Here is an 18,044-nt window from a genome sequence, read left to right as displayed (position 1 = left end):
ATTTTCTCAAAAATTTTTTACAGCACAAACAATAAAAAATGCACAGGTGATCAAATACCACCAAAAGAAAGCTCTATTTGTGGGGAAAAAGGATATAAATTTCATGTGGGTGCAGGGTTGAATGACTGCGCAATTGTAACGTAACGCAGCACTGTATCGCAAAAAATGGTCTGGTCAGGAAGGGGGGTAAATCCTCTGGAGGGCAAGTGGTTAGCATATGTAAATGGATCATCTGTTTACATCCGTTAGTCCATACAAATACATGGGTGTCCTTTTTTTATCCGTAAATGGACAGATGAAAAATGGACATATGAAACGCCCGTATGAAAGAGCTCTTACTGTATATTTATCAGGACCCTATTGGTGAGATCTCTGCACATCAGTACCTGAGTCTGCACACCTGCTATGTCTATTATGGGGCAGTCCCCCTCTTCTGATTTTTTTTATTATGTTATACTATTATGCAATAGAAGGAGCTTAAAAAAGCAAAAGTGGAAATAACACCACAAGCTCCTAGGTGGACAGGAGCATAGCTAGAATTTAAGCAGGGAGATAGGTTCCACCTATCAGTAAAATACTACTTTTGGGTGGACTAATCCTTTAACATTTTACCCATTTATACCAATATCTAAGCGTGCTCTTCTGTCTGCAAAGTTAGTTCTCTATCCATAGTCTATGATGATTAATGGAATTGAGATAAATATACAAAATCTTTATTTTAATCAGTATTTTAATCAGTATTCCTATAATACTTGTGTGATCACGCTGAGCAGCAAATAGAAGTTTATATATCTTTATTTCCACTGTGCGTTTTGTCTTGTCTAGCTGAAAATAGCACATCCATCTGTATAACATCACAGATAAGCTGGTTCTAACAGAACCCTAAAATGCATGGTGCTCACAATGTTTATTTTTTACCAGTTTACTAAATATGTTCTTATTTTTGGTGTTACATAAGTTGCTCAATTGAAAAACATACAGAGTATATGCCAATTCTAAAAAGGACAGTAATTACTTCAGTGCTTCAAAAGGATTTACAAGTAACATGGTGTAATCTGCGAAAGTTAACACACTGCAAGCCATCTGGGTTTGCATGTCTTGTAAAAGAGACAGTATTTTATGTTCTTCTATCTCATCAAGTCCCGTGTTTGACTCGCAGTAAACTGGAATTGTGCCGTCTTGCATTTTCTAGTTCTGTGACAGCTGCTGCATCTCAACTCTACATCACTGACAGACTTGTTTCTGGCGTGTGGATTGCATGCAGATGGAAATGCTGGTCATTTTACCAGATATTCACACTTACACTGGGACTCAACAGCCATCAGAAAATTAAAAGCTGGAACCACATGACAGAATATAGAGGTACATTAGTGCTAGCCTTAAAACACACAATGCTTGGCACTGTACTGAAAAGATAACATCTGGACACACCGTGTAACACCTAAACTTTTATATTTAAGATTTTTCACATTCTATGCTAACACTTAACTTCTCCAAGAACCCTCTTTACAACAGTAGCAATTCCACGGCTAGGGGGAAGATGAAGAGCTAAACCCACAGTTGAAGTTATTTATATTAAATAAGTCTAATAAATTGTGCTTGGCTGCTTACTTATTTAAGTTTTTGTATATAATATTTTACAGTATACAGTTGTGTTCAAAATAATAGCAGTCAGACATCACTAACCTGATCAATCACTGTTTTTGGTAGAAATTATATTTCTACATGGCAAATAATTTACTAGCAGGTGTAGTAGAGTAATAGAAATCCAACAAACCCAACAGTCATGACATGCATGCTGCTGATTCTGTGTAATTGAATCACTAATTGAAAGGGGCATGTTCAAAATAATAGTGTGGAGTTCTATTAGTGAGGTCATTCATTCTTTGAAAAACAGGTGGCAATTATTGCCCTAACTTAAGGAAGGAAGGCAGCAAATGTTGTACATGCTGGTTACAGTGCATTTCTCTCTGAAATTCTGAGGAAAATGGGTCGTTCCAGACATTTTTCAGAAAAACAGCGTACCTTGATTAAAATGTTGATTGGAGAGGGGAAAACATATAAAGAAGTGCAGAAAATGATAGGCTGCCCAGGTAAAATGATCGCAAATGCTTTAAAATGGCGACCAAAACCTGAAAGACGTGGAAGAAAGCGAAAAACTACCATTCGAATGGATAGAAGAATAGCCAAAATGGCAACGACTCATCAGCTCCAGGAAGATCAAAGAAGGTCTAAAGTTACCTGTGAGTACTGTTACAATTAGAAGATGCCTATGTGAAGCCAAACTATCTGCAAGAAGCCCCCGCAAAGTCCCACTGTTGAAAAAAAAGATGTGTGCTGAAGAGGTTACAATTTGCCAAAGAGCACATTGACTGGCCTAAAGAGAAATGGTGCAACATTTTGTGGACTGATAAAAGTAAGATTGTTCTTTTTGGGTCTAGTGGCTAGAGACAGTTTGTCAGACGACCCACAAACACTGAATTCAAGCCACAGTACACTGTGAAGACAGTGAAGCATGGTTGCGCAAGCATCATGATATAGGGATGTTTCTCATACTACGGTGTTGGGCCTATTTATCGCATACCAGGGATCATGGATCAGTTTGAATACATCAGAATACTTGAAGAGGTCATGCTGCCTTATGCTGAAGAGGAAATGCCCTTGAAATGGGTGTTCCAACAAGACAACGACCCCCAAACACACCAGTAAACGTGCAACATCTTGGTTCCAGACCAACAAGATTGACGTTATGGAGTGGCCAGCCCAATCCCCGGATCTTAATCCAATAGAAAACTTGTGGGGTGACATCAAAATGCAGTTTCTGAGGCAAAACCAAGAAATAGAGAAGGACTGTGGAATGTAGTCCAATCATCCTGGGCTGTTTGTAAAGAAGAATACAACCACTGCTATTTTTTTGAACAGGCTAATATTCACGTTTCTTCTTTTTTTAGAGGAACAACACAAATTTGATATATTTTTCTTCATGTTTTGATTTGGAATATTACATTACATCGAGTTTATATAGCGCCAAAGGGTTTGCTCAGCGTTGTACAATGGGGGGGACAATACATGAAACAGTACAGCAACAACAAACAGCACACGAGGGGTTAGAGGGCCCTACTCTTTCAAGCTTACAATCTAGGAGGGAGGGGGTAGTGGTACAGGAGGAAGTGGCTGTGGGGGATGGAGTGGTAGGAGGAATGAAGGAGAACGGCTGTTAGGTGAGGGTGGGGTAGGCTTCCCTGAAGAGGTGGGTTTTCAGGGAGCACCTGAAGGTGAGGAGGGAAGGTGACAGTCTGATGGATTGGGGTTCCAGAGGATGGGGAGGACCTGGAGAAGTCTTGCAGTCGTGCGTGGGAGGAGGAGACCAGGGAGCAAGATAGAAGGAAGTTCTGTGAGGAGCGAAGGGTACGGGTAGGGTGGTACTTGGGAATCAGGTTGGAGAGGTAGTTAGGGGCAGTGTTGTGAATGGCTTTTAGGTCAGAGTTAGTAGTTTGAATTTGATGCATTGGGCAATCGGGAGCAAGTGGAGGGATAGGCAGAGGGGGATGGCAGAGGTGGAGCAGTTGGTGAGGTGGATGAGCCTAGCCGCTGAGTTCAGGATGGTCTGAAGCGGGGAGAGCCTTCGCTGGGGTAGGCCGGTGAGAAGGGAGTTGCAGTAGTCAAGGCGTGAGATAATCAGGGAGTGTACGAGTAGTTTAGTGGTGTCAGGGGTAAGGAAGGAGCGTATCCTGGCGATGTTGCGGAGGTGGAGCCTGCATGTGTTTGTAAGTGATTTGACATGAGGTTGGAAGGAAAGGTTTGAGTCCAGAATGACGCCAAGGACTTTGGCTTGCGGAGCGGGATTGATGGTGGTGTTGTTGGTAGTGACGGATAGGATGGGGGGGGCATGGGCAGGGGGAAAGACGAGGAGCTCGGTTTTGGAGAGGTTAAGCTTGAGGAAATGGAGCGACATCCAGTCTGAGATATCGTTTAGGAGGTGAGTGATGCGGGTGGAGACTGTGGGGGTGAGGTGAGGAGAGGTAAATTTGAGTGTCATCACCGTAGAGGTGATAGTTGAAGCCGTGGGAGCGTATGAGTTTGCCAAGGGAGGTGGTGTAGATAGAGAAGAGAAGGGGTCCAAGGACAGAGCCTTGGGGGACCCCAACAGAGAGGGGGAGGGAAGGGGAGGTGGCACCGTTATAGGAAACGCTGAATGAGCGTTGGGATAGGTAAAAGGAGAACCAGGAGAGAGCGGTGTCTCTGATGCCAAGGGAGAGTAGTTTATTAAGGAGGGGATGGTCAACTGTGTCGAAGGCCACGGAGAGGTCCAGGAGAAGGAGGACAGAGTAGTCGCCTTTGGCTTTGGCGGTTAGTAGGTCGTTAGTGATTTTGAGGAGGGCAGTTTCGGTGGAGTGTAGGGGACGGAAGTCGGACTGTAGTGGATCAAGGAGGTTGTTGTCAGTTAGGTGGGCGCTTAGGCGATCGTAGACTAAACGCTCAAGAAGCTTGGAAGTGAGTGGCAGCAGGGAGATGGGTCTGAGGTTGTTTGGGTCAGTGGGATCCAGGGAAGGCTTTTTGAGTATGGGGGTGATGTGCGCATGCTTTAGGGGGGAGGGGAATGCACCAGTAGAGAGGGAGAGATTGAAGATGTGGGTGAGGGAGCTGATGAGGGGGGTGACCGGAGGAGTTGAGAGGGGATAGGGTCCAGGGGGCAGGTAGTGAGGCGGGCTTCTGAGAAGACCCTGGTGACTTCCTCAGTGGTAGCAGGGCTGAAGGAGTACAGTGCTGGGGGGGTTACGGTAAGCTGGGCCTTGGGTGTGGTGGGGGGCAGTGCGGTTGCGCGGTCAGAGGAGGGGAGTGATGAGGGGGTAATGGGGGGGGGGAGGCTAGGTGGGGAGGTAGATTGCGAGTTGACTATGTCCTTACGGATTGCGTCAATCTTATTGTGGAAATGGGTGGCAATCTCGTGGGCGGTGAGTGAGGTACTGAGTGGAGGAGGGGGGGGGGGAGAGCAGGGAGTTGAAGGTGGAGAAGAGTCGGCGAGGGCAGGTGGAGAGGGTGTTGATCAGGTTTGCGAAGTAGGCCTGCTTGGTGGCATGGAGGGAGGAGGTGTAAGTGAGGAAGGCAGATTTAAAGAGGGAGAACGCAGGAGGGGACCTGGTTTTGCGCCATAGTCTCTCCAGCGCGCGACTGCGACGTTTGAGGCATTTAGTATGGTCGTTCTGCCATGGTTGAAGCGGTCTAGGTTTGATGTTGCGTGTGGTTAGGGGTGCCAGAGAGTCTAGGGCAGCTGACAGTGAGTCGTTGTATGTGGTGGTGGCTAGGTCAGGACATGACAGTGGAAGGATGCTGTCCTGTAGGTGGTCGACAGCCAAGTGGAGGGGGGCCAGTTCAGGTTGCGGAGGTTGCGGCTGGTGATGGTTTGGTGCCTGGGGGGGGGGGGGTTAGGGGAAGGGGAGACAGAGAACGTGAGGAGGGAAGGGGGTGTTAGTGAACTGGTTGAGGGTACAGAGGTGGGAGAAGACGAGGAATAGAATGTGTAGTGTTCCCAATGCATTTGTGTGTATGGAAATAAAAGCTATTAGAAGGATTTTGAGCTTTATTCACTTTTTTCCACACACTGCTATTATTTTCAACACAACTGTACATGTTTTGTACGCATGTGGTGTTCTTTTTTATTAAGTATTGGCTAGAGTGGATAGAGGGTAGATTCTCCCTCCCTTATTGTATGTTATTTGGGACAGTAAGCCAGTGAAAATGTTACCCAGTGGAGACACAGCAAGAAAATCTTACATAGTTTCAGTATCCCTTCCTTACGCTTCCAAAAAAGATTGGGTGGAGTGTTGTTTATAATAAACATTCAAGTAACCATGAATGTTTATGATATTATAATTGGTGTTACTCTAAATTATCCACTTCTGGACTTTCCAGTACATTGCAGGCGGACGGCCCGTGCAGCCACAGCGACATACTGGTACACTGCTGAGGTTTATGGCGCGCACATGTGTGCCCGCCGGCCGATACCCACTGTGACTGTGCACAGTGGGAGTCCGTCAGCAAGTCTCAGCTAATGATTCATCAGCAGTGTCCAATCACAGCCCAGAGCCCTGTGTTGACAATCAACACAGGGCTCTGTACAGAGGGAATGATCTCTGTTTCTCATCCTTGAAAAGCAGAGATCTTTAACCGTTTCAATACCGTGCAATTTTACACCTTCCTGCCCAGGCCATTTTTCAGGTTTCAGCGCTCTCACACTTTGAATGACAATTGCGCGGTCATACAACACTGTACCCAAACTAAAATTTTATCATTTTCTTCACACAACTAGAGCTTTCTTTTGGTGGTATTTAATCACCGCTGGGGTTTTTATTTTTTGCTAAATTAACAAAAAAAGACCAAAAATTTTGAAAAAAAAAACACATTTTTCTTTGTTTCTGTTATAAAAGTTTACAAATAAATAATTGTTCTTCATAAATTTAGGCCAAGATGTATTCTACTACATGTCTTTGGTGAAAATAACCCAAATTAGGATGTATTTTTTAGTTTGTAGGAAAGTTATAGAGTTCAAAAACTATAGTATAGATCTGAATATTGATCAATCCTGAAGTACTGACAGCTAATCTAATTTCTTGAGGTCCAAGAATGTCAGAACAGTACAGATATCCCCAAATGACCCCTTTTTGCAGAGTAGACAGTCCGACGTACTTCATAAGAGGCATGGCGAGTTTTTTGAAGTTGTATTTTTTTGTCATAATTTTTCGGAAAATGAAAAAATGAAACAAATTATTTTCACTATTTTTTTTTACATACTGTCACCAGTGCAGTACAGCATCATCATATAACTGGCATGGCGGTGAACAGGGACACTGACTGGTGACAGTATGGAAAAAAATATATATATTTTTTTTAATTTTTTTTTTTTTTTATTATATTTTTTTTTATTTTTTTTAAGATTTTTTTTTCATATTTTACTATGACCAAAATGACCAAAATAGTACAATGTTACCATAGTAACATTGTACTACTTTGGGGAAGTGATCAGTATTTTTTTTTTTTTTTACACTATTTGCTTATAGCAAAGAATTGCTATAAGCAAGCATGTACCTGAATGAAATCGATTCAATCAGCTTTTTTTTTTTTTTTTTTTTTGTGCTTAGCTGTGATTTGGTCACAGCTAATCACATGACATGTGCATGTGATTAGCTGTGACCATTCACAGCTAGGCACTAGTATACAATGGATGGCATCATGAATGAAGCCATCCATTGTATACAACTGTCATGTGACCTGCTGTGATTGGTCACAGCAGGTCACATGGTACCAGCAAGGGGAGCCGGTACTCGGATCTGTCATCGGCCGTGTCCGAGGTGCACGGCCGGTGACAGATCGCACTGCTGCGCCGCTCTGCATTAGCGCAAACGACGCATGTGCGGGAGCATGCCAAATGGCGTGCACCCGGAATGCAGAGACACATCTGAAGCCGCCAAACGGCCATTGGCCGGGCGGCTAATGGTTAAGTAAAACACACATTACATATTGCTAGGCGAACAATTAACCCCTTGATCATCCTAGATGTTAACCCCTTCCCAACTAGAGTCATTAGTAAAGTGAAAGTGTATAGTATTATCACTGATCACTGTTTAGTGTCACTGGTGATGTCAGTGGCAGTTAGGCAGTTCCTCCACCATCAGTTAGTGTCAGATTGTCTACCGCACTATCGCAGTCCCATTATAAGTCACTGATCATTGCCATTAGTAGTATAATAAATTAAAAATAAAAAATAAAAATATATATATATATACTGTATATACAGTCAGGTCCATAAATATTGGGACATCGACACAATTCTAACATTTTTGGCTCTATACACCACCACAATGGATTTGAAATGAAACGAGCAAGATGTGCTTTAACTGCAGACTGTCAGCTTTAATTTGAGGGTATTTACATTCAAATCAGGTGAACGGTGTAGGAATTACAACAGTTTGCATATGTGCCTCCCACTTATTAAGGGACCAAAAGTAATGGGACAATTGGCTTCTCAGCCGTTTCATGGCCAGGTGTGTGTTATTTCCTCATTATCCCAATTACAATGAGCAGATAAAAGGTCCAGAGTTCATTTCAAGTGTGCTATTTGCATTTGGAATCTGTTGCTGTCAACTCTCAAGATGAGATCCAAAGAGCTGTCACTATCAGTAAAGCAAGCCATCATTAGGCTCAAAAAACAAAACAAACCCATCAGAGTGATAGCAAAAACATTAGGGGTGGCCAAAACAACTATTTGGAACACTCTTAAAAAGAAGGAACGCACCGGTGAGCTCAGCAACACCAAAAGACCCGGAAGACCACGGAAAACAACAGTGGTGGAAGACCGAAGAATTCTTTCCCTGGTGAAGAAAACACCCTTCACAACAGTTGGCCAGATCAAGAACACTCTCCAGGAGGTAGGTGTATGTGTGTCAAAGTCAATAATCAAGAGAAGACTTCACCAGAGTGAATACAGAAGGTTCACCACAAGATGTAAACCATTGGTGAGCCTCAAAAACAGGAAGGCCAGATTAGAGTTTGCCAAACGACATCTAAAAAAGCCTTCAAAGTTCTGGAACAACATCCTATGGACAGATGAGACCAAGATCAACTTGTACCAGAGTGATGGGAAGAGAGAGTATGGAGAAGGAAAGGAACTGCTCATGATCCTAAGCATACCACCTCATCAGTGAAGCATGGTGGTGGTAGTGTCATGGCGTGGGCATGTATGGCTGCCAATGGAACTGGTTCTCTTGTATTTATTGATGATGTGACTGCTGACAAAAGCAGCAGGATGAATTCTGAAGTGTTTCGGGCAATATTATCTGTTCATATTCAGCCAAATGCTTCAGAACTCATTGGACGCCGCTTCACAGTGCAGATGGACAATGACCCAAAGCATACTGCAAAAGCAACCAGAGTTTTTTAAGGGAAAGAAGTGGAATGTTATGCAATGGCCAAGTCAATCACCTGACCTGAATCCGATTGAGCATGCATTTCACTTGCTGAAGATGATACTGAAGGGAAAATGCCCCAAGAACAAGCAGGAACTGAAGACAGTTGCAGTAGAGGCCTGGCAGAGCATCACCAGGGATGAAACCCAGTGTCTGGTGATGTCTATGCATTCCAGACTTCAGACTGTAATTGACTGCAAAGGATTTGCAACCAAGTATTAAAAAGTGAAAGTTTGATTTTTGATTATTATTCTGTCCCATTACTTTTGGTTCCTTAATAACTGGGAGGCACATATGCAAACTGTTGTAATTCCTACACCGTTCACCTGATTTGGATGTAAATACCCTCAAATTAAAGCTGACAGTCTGCAGTTAAAGCACATCTTGTTCGTTTCATTTCAAATCCATTGTGGTGGTGTATAGGGCCAAAAATGTTAGAATTGTGTCGATGTCCCAATATTTATGGACCTGACTGTATATCATAGCTTTTAGATGCTATAACTTTCACGCAAACCAATCAATATACACTTATTGGGATTTCGTTTTTTACGAAAGACATGTAGCAGAATGCATTTTGGCCAAAGTTTATGGAGAAAATTGATTTTTCTAATTGGATATGTTTTATAGCAGAAAGTAAAAAATATGGGGCAAAAAATAAAAAAAAAAGTGGTGATCAAATACCACCAAAACAAAGCTCTATTTGTGTGAAAAAATTATATAAATTTTGATTGGGTACAGCATTTCATGACCGTGCAATTACCAGTTAAAGTAGCACAGTGCTAAATAAGAAAAAATGGCCTGGTCATGAAAGGGGTAAAACCTGTCAGAGCTCAAGTGCTTAAACTCATCCTATGGGTAGATGTTTTGGGTTTTTTTTTAGATTATCTATTTTCTACTTTATATGCCAGCCCCTTCATGAACCTCACTGGAAATGTTCCTTACCTTAAATACAGTAGTTACATAGTTAGGTTGAAAAAAAAACACAAAAGTCCACCTAGTACAAGCAATAGAAAAAATACATAAATAGAAAACCTCCATTTATAAAGTCTTATACCCACAACAAATCCAGAGAAAGGCAAATAAAAAAACTCTATTAAGCAAGGTCCAATTTGCTCCTGATTTGTTTTCTTCCTGATCTCCCAGGAGGTTACATGTTATTACAGATACATTTTGATATCCAGTTATAGTTTGTGCTTTCAGGAATACATCCAGTTTTATTTAAAACAATTTAATGAACCAACATTAGTTTGTGTAGACACCTTTCCTTATATGGAAGTTAAATCCCCTTTCCTTGAGACATAAAGAGTGCCCGCTTGCCTTTTGCAATGACCTGAAAGTGAATAAATCTACAACACTGATGTACAATATACAGTGGATATAAAAGTCTACACACCCCTGTTAAAATGTCAGGTTTCTGTGATATAATAAAATGAGACAAAGATAAATAATTTCTGAACTTTTTCCACCTTTAATGTAACCTATAAACTGTACAACTCAGTTGAACAACAAACTGAAATCTTTTAGGTGGAAGGAAGTAAAAATAAAAAAACTAAAATAATATGGTTGCATAAGTGTAAGGAACCGCCTGGCGGTACCTCTAGCAGCCCACTGGTTAGGTTTCCCCAGAGCGCGGAGTCTAAGTCCCGGTCCGCTGGTTCACCAGGGCCCCTGATGGTGGGGATGGACTTGGAGCAAACCGAGACCAGGTCGCGGCTCCTGAGTACACCCTCCCGTGGTAGAGGGATCCGCCAGAGGTTTCTGCAGGGGGAGAGCCTGATGTGAAGAGGCGGATATGCCAGAGTGAGGTGGATGGATGAGCAGGAGCATGGTCAGACAAGCCGAGTCGGAACCCGTGGGAGCAGTGCAGTACAAAGCAGTGGGCAGAGAATGGTCGGGTCACACGCCAGGTCAGCAACAGAATATCAGATCCAATAGAGGGCATCCAGGAGGTAGGTCAGGCAAGCCAGGGGTCAGAACAGGAGAATACAGCAAGGTCAGGGAAAATCTGGGTCAGCAACAATCAAGAATCACGTACAACAAGATCAGGAACACAAGGAGACCAAACGGCAATTCATGTCAGCGCAGGGTGATTTAAATACCGCGCCCTGCGCTGTCATTGGTGCCAAGCGCGCACCCGTGGCTCCGAGTGCGCATGCGTGGATTCCGTCTCCGCTGCAGCCAGCCAGGACCTAGTGCCCATACACTAGCGCGAACAGGCACAGTGCGCCTGCGCCGAGCCGTGGATTGTGGCGGCTCCTGACAATAAGTATGCAAACCCTTAAACTAATACTTTGTTGAAGCACCTTTTGATTTTATTACAGCACTCATTTTGGGTATGAGTCTATCAGCATGGCACATCTTGCCTTGCAATATTTGCCAACTCTTTCTTGCAAAAACACTCCAAATCTGTCAGATTGCGAGGGCATCTCCTGTGCACAGCCCTCTTCAGATACCCCACAGATTTTTGATCAGATTCAGGTCTGGGCTCTGGCTGGCCATTCCAAAACTTTAATCTTCTTCTGCTGAAGCCATTCCTTTGTTGATTTGGATGTTTGCTTTGGGTCATTGTCATGCTGAATGATGAAGTTCCTCTTCATGTTCAGCTTTCTAGCAGAAGCCAATATTGACAATATTGACTGGTATTTGGAACAGTTTATAATTCCCTCTACCTTGACTAAGGCCCCAGCTACAGCTAAAGAAAAACAGCCCCAAAGCATGATGCTGCCACCACCATGCTTCACGGTGGGTATGGTGCTCTTTTGGTGATGTGCAGTGTTGTTTTGCTCCAAACACATTTTTTGGAATTATGGACAAAAAGTTCAACCTTGGTCTCATCAGACCATAACACATTTTCCCACATGCTTTTGGGAGACTTCAGATGTGTTTTTGCAAAATTTAGCCAGGCTTGGATGTTTTTATAAGAAAAGGCTTCCGTATTGCCACTCTACCCCAAAGCCCAGAAATATGAAGAATACAGAAGATTGTTGGCACATGTACCACACAGCCAGTACTTGCCAGATAATCCTGCAGCTCCTTTAATGTTGCTGTAGGCCTCTTGGCAGCCTCCCAGACCAGTTTTCTTCTCATCTTTTCATCAATTTTGGAGGGACATCCACTTCTTGGTAATGTCACTGTTATATTTTCTTCACTTGATGATGACTGTCTTCACTGTGTTCCATGGTATATCTAATGCCTTGGAAATTCTTTTGTACCCTTCTCCTGATACCTTTTAATATTGAGATCCCTCTGATGCTTTGGAAGCTCTCTGTGAACCATGGCTTTTGCTGTAGGATGCAACTAAGAAAATTTATTTATTTCAGGTACTTATATAGCGCCGTCAATTCACGCAGCACTTTACATAGCTACATCCCCAGTTATAAGAGGGTGTGCACACTGAAGCAACCACATTATTTTAGTTTTTTATGTCTACTACCCCCCCCCCCCAAAAAAAAGATTTCAGTTTGTTTTTCAATCGAGGTATACAGTTGATAGGTCACATTGAAAGTGGAAAAAGTTCTGAAACAATTTATCTTTGTCTAATTTTTTTACATCACAGAAACCTGACACAACAGGGGTGTGTAGACTTTTTATATCCATTATAGATGTAAAGTGCTTCATAAATTGTTGGCTCTATATAAGTACCTCTAAGAAGTTCCATGGACCACTTATGTATGTATACATGTTGATCATATTCCCCCTCAATCTCCTCTTCTCTAGCATGCTATTATTAAGTCTATGATCTACCAGAACAACCAAGTCCATCTCTACCATTGATTCCCCCAGCTGTTCTCTTAAAATGTATAATGCATGCATGCATTTAGCCTCCAAGAACATAACTTTACATTTGTCAACAATAAACCTAATTTGCCACAGTTTCCCATTTAAATTGGCTTCTATTTTATCAGAGCTCAACTCTTTGAGTGCATGTGAATGCAAGCCATCTATATAAATGTTGAGCCTTTTGTGTTTTTTGGGGGGCTACGTCAATATTATCCCAATTATGAACTTGAGCACCTTCATTTTCCTTTGTATACACAGAGCTGAAGAAGGTTTTAAATACAACATGTACATCTGCCTTCTCTTAGAGTCACCAACTATAAATTATCTTGTAAAGAGCTTACATGCTCAGACATAACCAGTTTACTATTATCATATTTTAAAAAATTGGGGGGTTTGTCCTACTCTCTTTTACAACCTGTCATTTTTGCGGCCCTTCTTTCCTTTTTACATATTTTGCTATATTCTTTGTAACTTTTAAATGATGATAGTGTTCCTTCTTTTTTGTATTTTTAATGCCATTTTCTTATTATATATATAACTTTAGGAAGGATAACTGCTTTGATGCCTAATGTGAAAGTAACTCTCAGGAAGAACACATTTTTGAATGAATCCACTGTTACTGATCTGTCAACTAACTCAGGTAACAGACCTTGCTGGCTACCTCATCATATTGCTGTTTTTCCCATTTTAGTATCAAGCTGATCACCGGTGTTAGTGTATTATACTTGGAAAGTAAGGGTAGCGTGGCCTAGGTGGCATCTGCTGCCATCAGTGTCATGATCTATGAAATCAAATTATACCCACATTTGCCAGAGCTATCAAACATACTAGCAGGAACAGCTGGTATATGGCCATTTTACTGTTGTGTTAACCTAAAAAATATATATATATATGTCTCTTACATGCTTGCTTCTTTATAATACTTTAACATCCTGCAGTGAAAGCTGGCCATTCATTTAAGACTAGGTGAGGTGCGTGATACAAACATATAAAGATAAAAATTAGTGTTGTACCTGTCTGGCTACAGAGAGAGTCCCAAAGTTGCTCCTGATCCATATATTTTTCCAGCAAGAAAGTAAAAGAACAAGGAGCAAAAGTACAATAAGAAAAAACTGTCAGGAATGTGTCTGATAAAGTTTTGCCATTGTTCGTTTCCATTGTTATTTCCAAATTGCTTGATTCCAGACATGCTGTCTCCCTTACTGAAAAAAAAATAATGTTAATGGTAAGGTTAAAGCATTAACACTGTATACCATCTTTATTTAAAATTGAACTACATGTAAACAGTTTGCTTTAAACATACACATTAGAATGATTTTAGCAGCTAAAATATTGTTTATTTTATTTAGCAAATCACCTAATGCCTTGGTCCTGGATCTCTTTGCAGAGCACACTGCAATTAGGTAATTCATACAGGTCCAGGGCCCATCCCAGGCTGTGGATTGGGCCATGAAGGAGAAGCAGCTCTGATGAGATCTTCCCTCCTGTTCTCCACCCTTTATGTTCAGAGATTAAGCTGATAGTGGTGTCCAAAGCAACAGAACATGTTGAGCTTCCTGGCTGCTAAACTATGAGTACAATGTTACCTTTCTTATATAAACTAATAATGCTCTCATGTAATAGAGTTGTGAGGAAGACATGTTTGAAGTGTAGCCTGGATAATAACCACGATTCCCTCCACAGATACAGGCAGAATAGGATAGGGAATGCAGAATTACCAAGTAAAAATAATGGAAATACCGCCTGAGGACGTGTTTGCACCTTGTCCAGTGAACTGTGTTTTTCTGCCCACCACTACACATATATGGTGTGAACAAGGCACAAAGAAAAAAAACAAAACTGAAGCAGCTACCTCAATCTAAGGATTGGTAAACTGAAATACATAATGGTTTTTGTTTTAGGGTTTAGATATGCTTTAAAGACTAGTGACTTTAAGAATTTAAGATAACTGAAAATCAGTTTAAACCTTGCTTTGCCTGGTAAATGCATAGTAAAAACACTTCTCAAATGAATCTCATGTCTAAAAGAATTACTGATTAGATGTCCATCACATAGGAACTCATCCCAATTTCTACAGATAGCAACAAGTGGTTGATATTTGCCCCCAAACAACCTATAGCAAGCAGATGTACCAAAGAATCCTCCTTTACTTTGAGTTAGGCTGAGAAACAGCATTTTACACCCAGAAAATGTAGGTATTCACATGTACCAATAGCATAATTTTTACAGCATGTAGGCAACAATTAACTGTGACAATTAATATATATTTTTTAAATTACAGAAAAGTAGTGGAAGCATTTAAACTAGAGGTTTGTGGGCTGGTTTTACTAAAGCACAAGTCATAATCGGCATCTGCTTATATGGCAATATGTTATCTTTTGGCATCATATTACTATTCACCACCAGCAGCGGCATAATAAAATGCCAAGCCATATAACATCTGGCAGAACAAGAACATCATTCTTCATGACCTACAAAATATGCTCCACAAGCAGAACCATGATTTCAGCAGTTCCCATCCTTTGTGAATCCCTTTCAGCCCACAGGTGTTATGGGCAGCCATGGAAAGAACAACCTAGCTCTTAACTGCCAGCCTACTGTCACTAAAGCACTTTTTTATTTCAATATTTTCTGCTGAGTTTTCAAATCATTTTCACAAGTATTCAATGCAAATAAACAGAGGTAGTATGTAAGTTTCACAGTGCTGCTCTGATGTACTTTTAGTGTCCACTTAATATAAGGACAGAATAGGTTGATTTGAAGGCTAGCTAAAGAATAAACCCATTTTCATAAAAAACAATGTAGCAAAAAAAAAAAAAAAAATATATATATATATATATACACTGTATATATATACACACATGTTACACAAGCCATTTTGTAATTTAATGTTATTAAAAAAATACCTTTTCTTTTCATTCAACACAGTAGTTTTCTGTAAAATTCAATGCAACATGACAACCTAGAAGCATTCTGTGCACAGCCGGTATACAGAATACCTCCAAAAAAGTCATTTCCTGCATGTGTGGATAACTAACTCATTTTGTCAGAAGTCTGCACTAGGATACAAGTCAGATTTTAGGCACCCCTCCAATAGAAATGTAGCCACTTCTAAAGGAATCAAAACACTGTTACTTTCTTCATTAGAACACAGAAAGTGCACCATCCGATTAATATTGAACCAGATCCTCCCATTCAGAATTATTATGCGCTCAGTGTGGTGAAACAAAGAGTCATTTCAACAAAAGGTAGGAATCTGCCGCAAAGTTTGTCAAAATCCCTGCAATTTATATTGAGCATCCAGAGAGGTTTATTTTTTCTCAACAAAAGCGGAGTTACTCTTTAATTCCAATTACTATGCAGTTGTCACAAAAAAGCGAATGCTAAAGTGTGGCAAGACTTGGGCGCAAGCTTATAAATACTTCACAAATACATCACTAAGCACAAAATATTATAAACAAAGATATTTTCACATAACTGCAGAGATACAGTTCTACCTAAATAGGGTTTTTTTTTTTTTTTTTTTTACTTTTTTCCTAACAATAGAAGTCACAAATATCATATCAAAACAGTAGATGAAAGTTGATGAAAAACAATGCATAAATCTAAAACATTAACAGGGCAACAATAATAATAAAAAAAACAATTTGTCACTAAATGTTCTTACTAATAGTGTGCTAAGTTTATTAAATGCTAATATCTGCTGCTCTGAAAAAACCTTTGCTTTATGTGCTCAATGTCATGGGCTTTTTTATGGCTTTGATCATCGCAAACTGTAATATCTGCTTTAAATCTAAACCATATCATCTAAGTGAACAAATAATGACCTTGTGATTCAATTATTCACGAATAATACCTGCCTACTATAACACTAAAAGTGTTCTATTTTATAAACGCTATTCTCTAGTATAAATAAATATTTGTAACCATAGAGCAGAGATTCTTTGTTCTATCATTACTTCCCCAGAGGCATCCAATATGTTGATGTTTTACAGTAATAGGATATATAATCCCATACATACGTTTGCCACAAGAATTCACACATCTGGAAATTCATGTAAAAATATAAAATATGCAAGACTAGAACTGTTCTCCAGGAAAAGCGTATCAGTTTTCTGTGGGCCACTTTGTTCTCCAGGTTCACAATGTCATTTGAAGGCACATATTCTGCTGCCGCACAAGGACCTGGCCAGTCAATAGATTTATGCTTTCTGTCACTTTATCCATGTGATAATTAAAGCAGCTAGCAGAATTCAATACAGAAGAGCACTAGGGTAGTAATGTGATCTTGATCAAACATTTGTCAGTCTTTGTAGATGATGACAGGTATTTGAATAGGTAAGTGAATGGAGCCCAGTTGTGAATATGAGGTAGGACAAAGTCTGAAGCAATGTTGCCTTTCTAACGAATGTTAGACCACTTAACAATGACAGACCTAAATTACATATTGTAGAACAGCATTTCATGGCAACACATTGTCCTATACTCTTTATATAAAAATCTAATTAATCCAGCACACATATGATGATTTCTATGACGTTTTGGAAACAAATGTCTGTGTAGATACTGATCTGAACTAAGTAAACAATCAGTTTTCAGCAGTTTATTACGGTGAGGCTAACAAAAACAATTATTTGATTCTCTCTTGCCGCCATATAAGGCAAAAGAACATGTAGAATTTACAGGCCATTAAAAGGGATGGATGGGTATTTTATTATTATTTATTTATTTCAGGTACTTATATAGCGCCATCAATTTACGCAGTGCTTTTACATACATATATTGTACATTCACATCAGTCCCTAACCCTCAAGGGGCGTACAATCTAAGGTCCCTAACTCACATTCATATACAAGGGACAATTTAGACAGGATGCAATTAACCTACCAGCATCTCTTTGGAGTGTGGGAGGAAACTGGAGTACCCGGAGGAAACCCACGCAGTCACAGGGAGAACATGCAAATTCCAGGCAGGAGGTGCCATGGCTGGGATTTGAACCAACGACCCTGGTACTGCCACGCAGAAGTGCTAACCATTTAGCCACTGTGGGTAGATGGAAATCCCAATTTAAAGTGGAAATTTAGGTTAAAAAAAATAAAATTCACAAGTTGGAAGAAGTTCTTTATTGTAGAAGAGAGATACTACACTATATTGCCAAAAGTACTGGGACACCCAGGGATGTTGAAGTCCTATAACCCGATGCCCGGGACATGTAGTTTCGGGTGCTGGGCAGGTAGTTTTGTTTTTGTACCATCAGCACAGCTGTGGGCAAGCAGCAGGGTTCACCTGTGAGGTGGAAGC

At 40.8% G+C, this 18,044-nt stretch overlaps 1 protein-coding gene across 2 annotated transcripts in view; it reads right to left on the bottom strand.

Moving 5' to 3' along the window:
- The window catches only part of KIAA0825 (KIAA0825 ortholog), a 515,459-nt gene that overhangs the window by 293,179 nt on the left and 204,236 nt on the right, over positions 1 to 18,044 (bottom strand). For both annotated transcript variants that reach the window (XM_089679161.1, XM_089679162.1), the window contains exon 14: positions 13,757 to 13,945. In XM_089679161.1, the coding sequence (XP_089535287.1) occupies positions 13,757 to 13,945 (189 nt within the window). The remainder of the gene's footprint in view (positions 1 to 13,756; positions 13,946 to 18,044) is intronic.

This window comes from Staurois parvus, unplaced genomic scaffold (genome assembly GCF_062004578.1).
Source record: "Staurois parvus isolate SC_StPar_1 unplaced genomic scaffold, SC_StPar_1.0 ptg000218l, whole genome shotgun sequence".
Taxonomy (NCBI): domain Eukaryota; kingdom Metazoa; phylum Chordata; class Amphibia; order Anura; family Ranidae; genus Staurois; species Staurois parvus.
The sequence above is the reverse complement of the archived record's forward strand: the minus strand, read 5'-3'. Positions and strand labels throughout refer to the sequence as shown.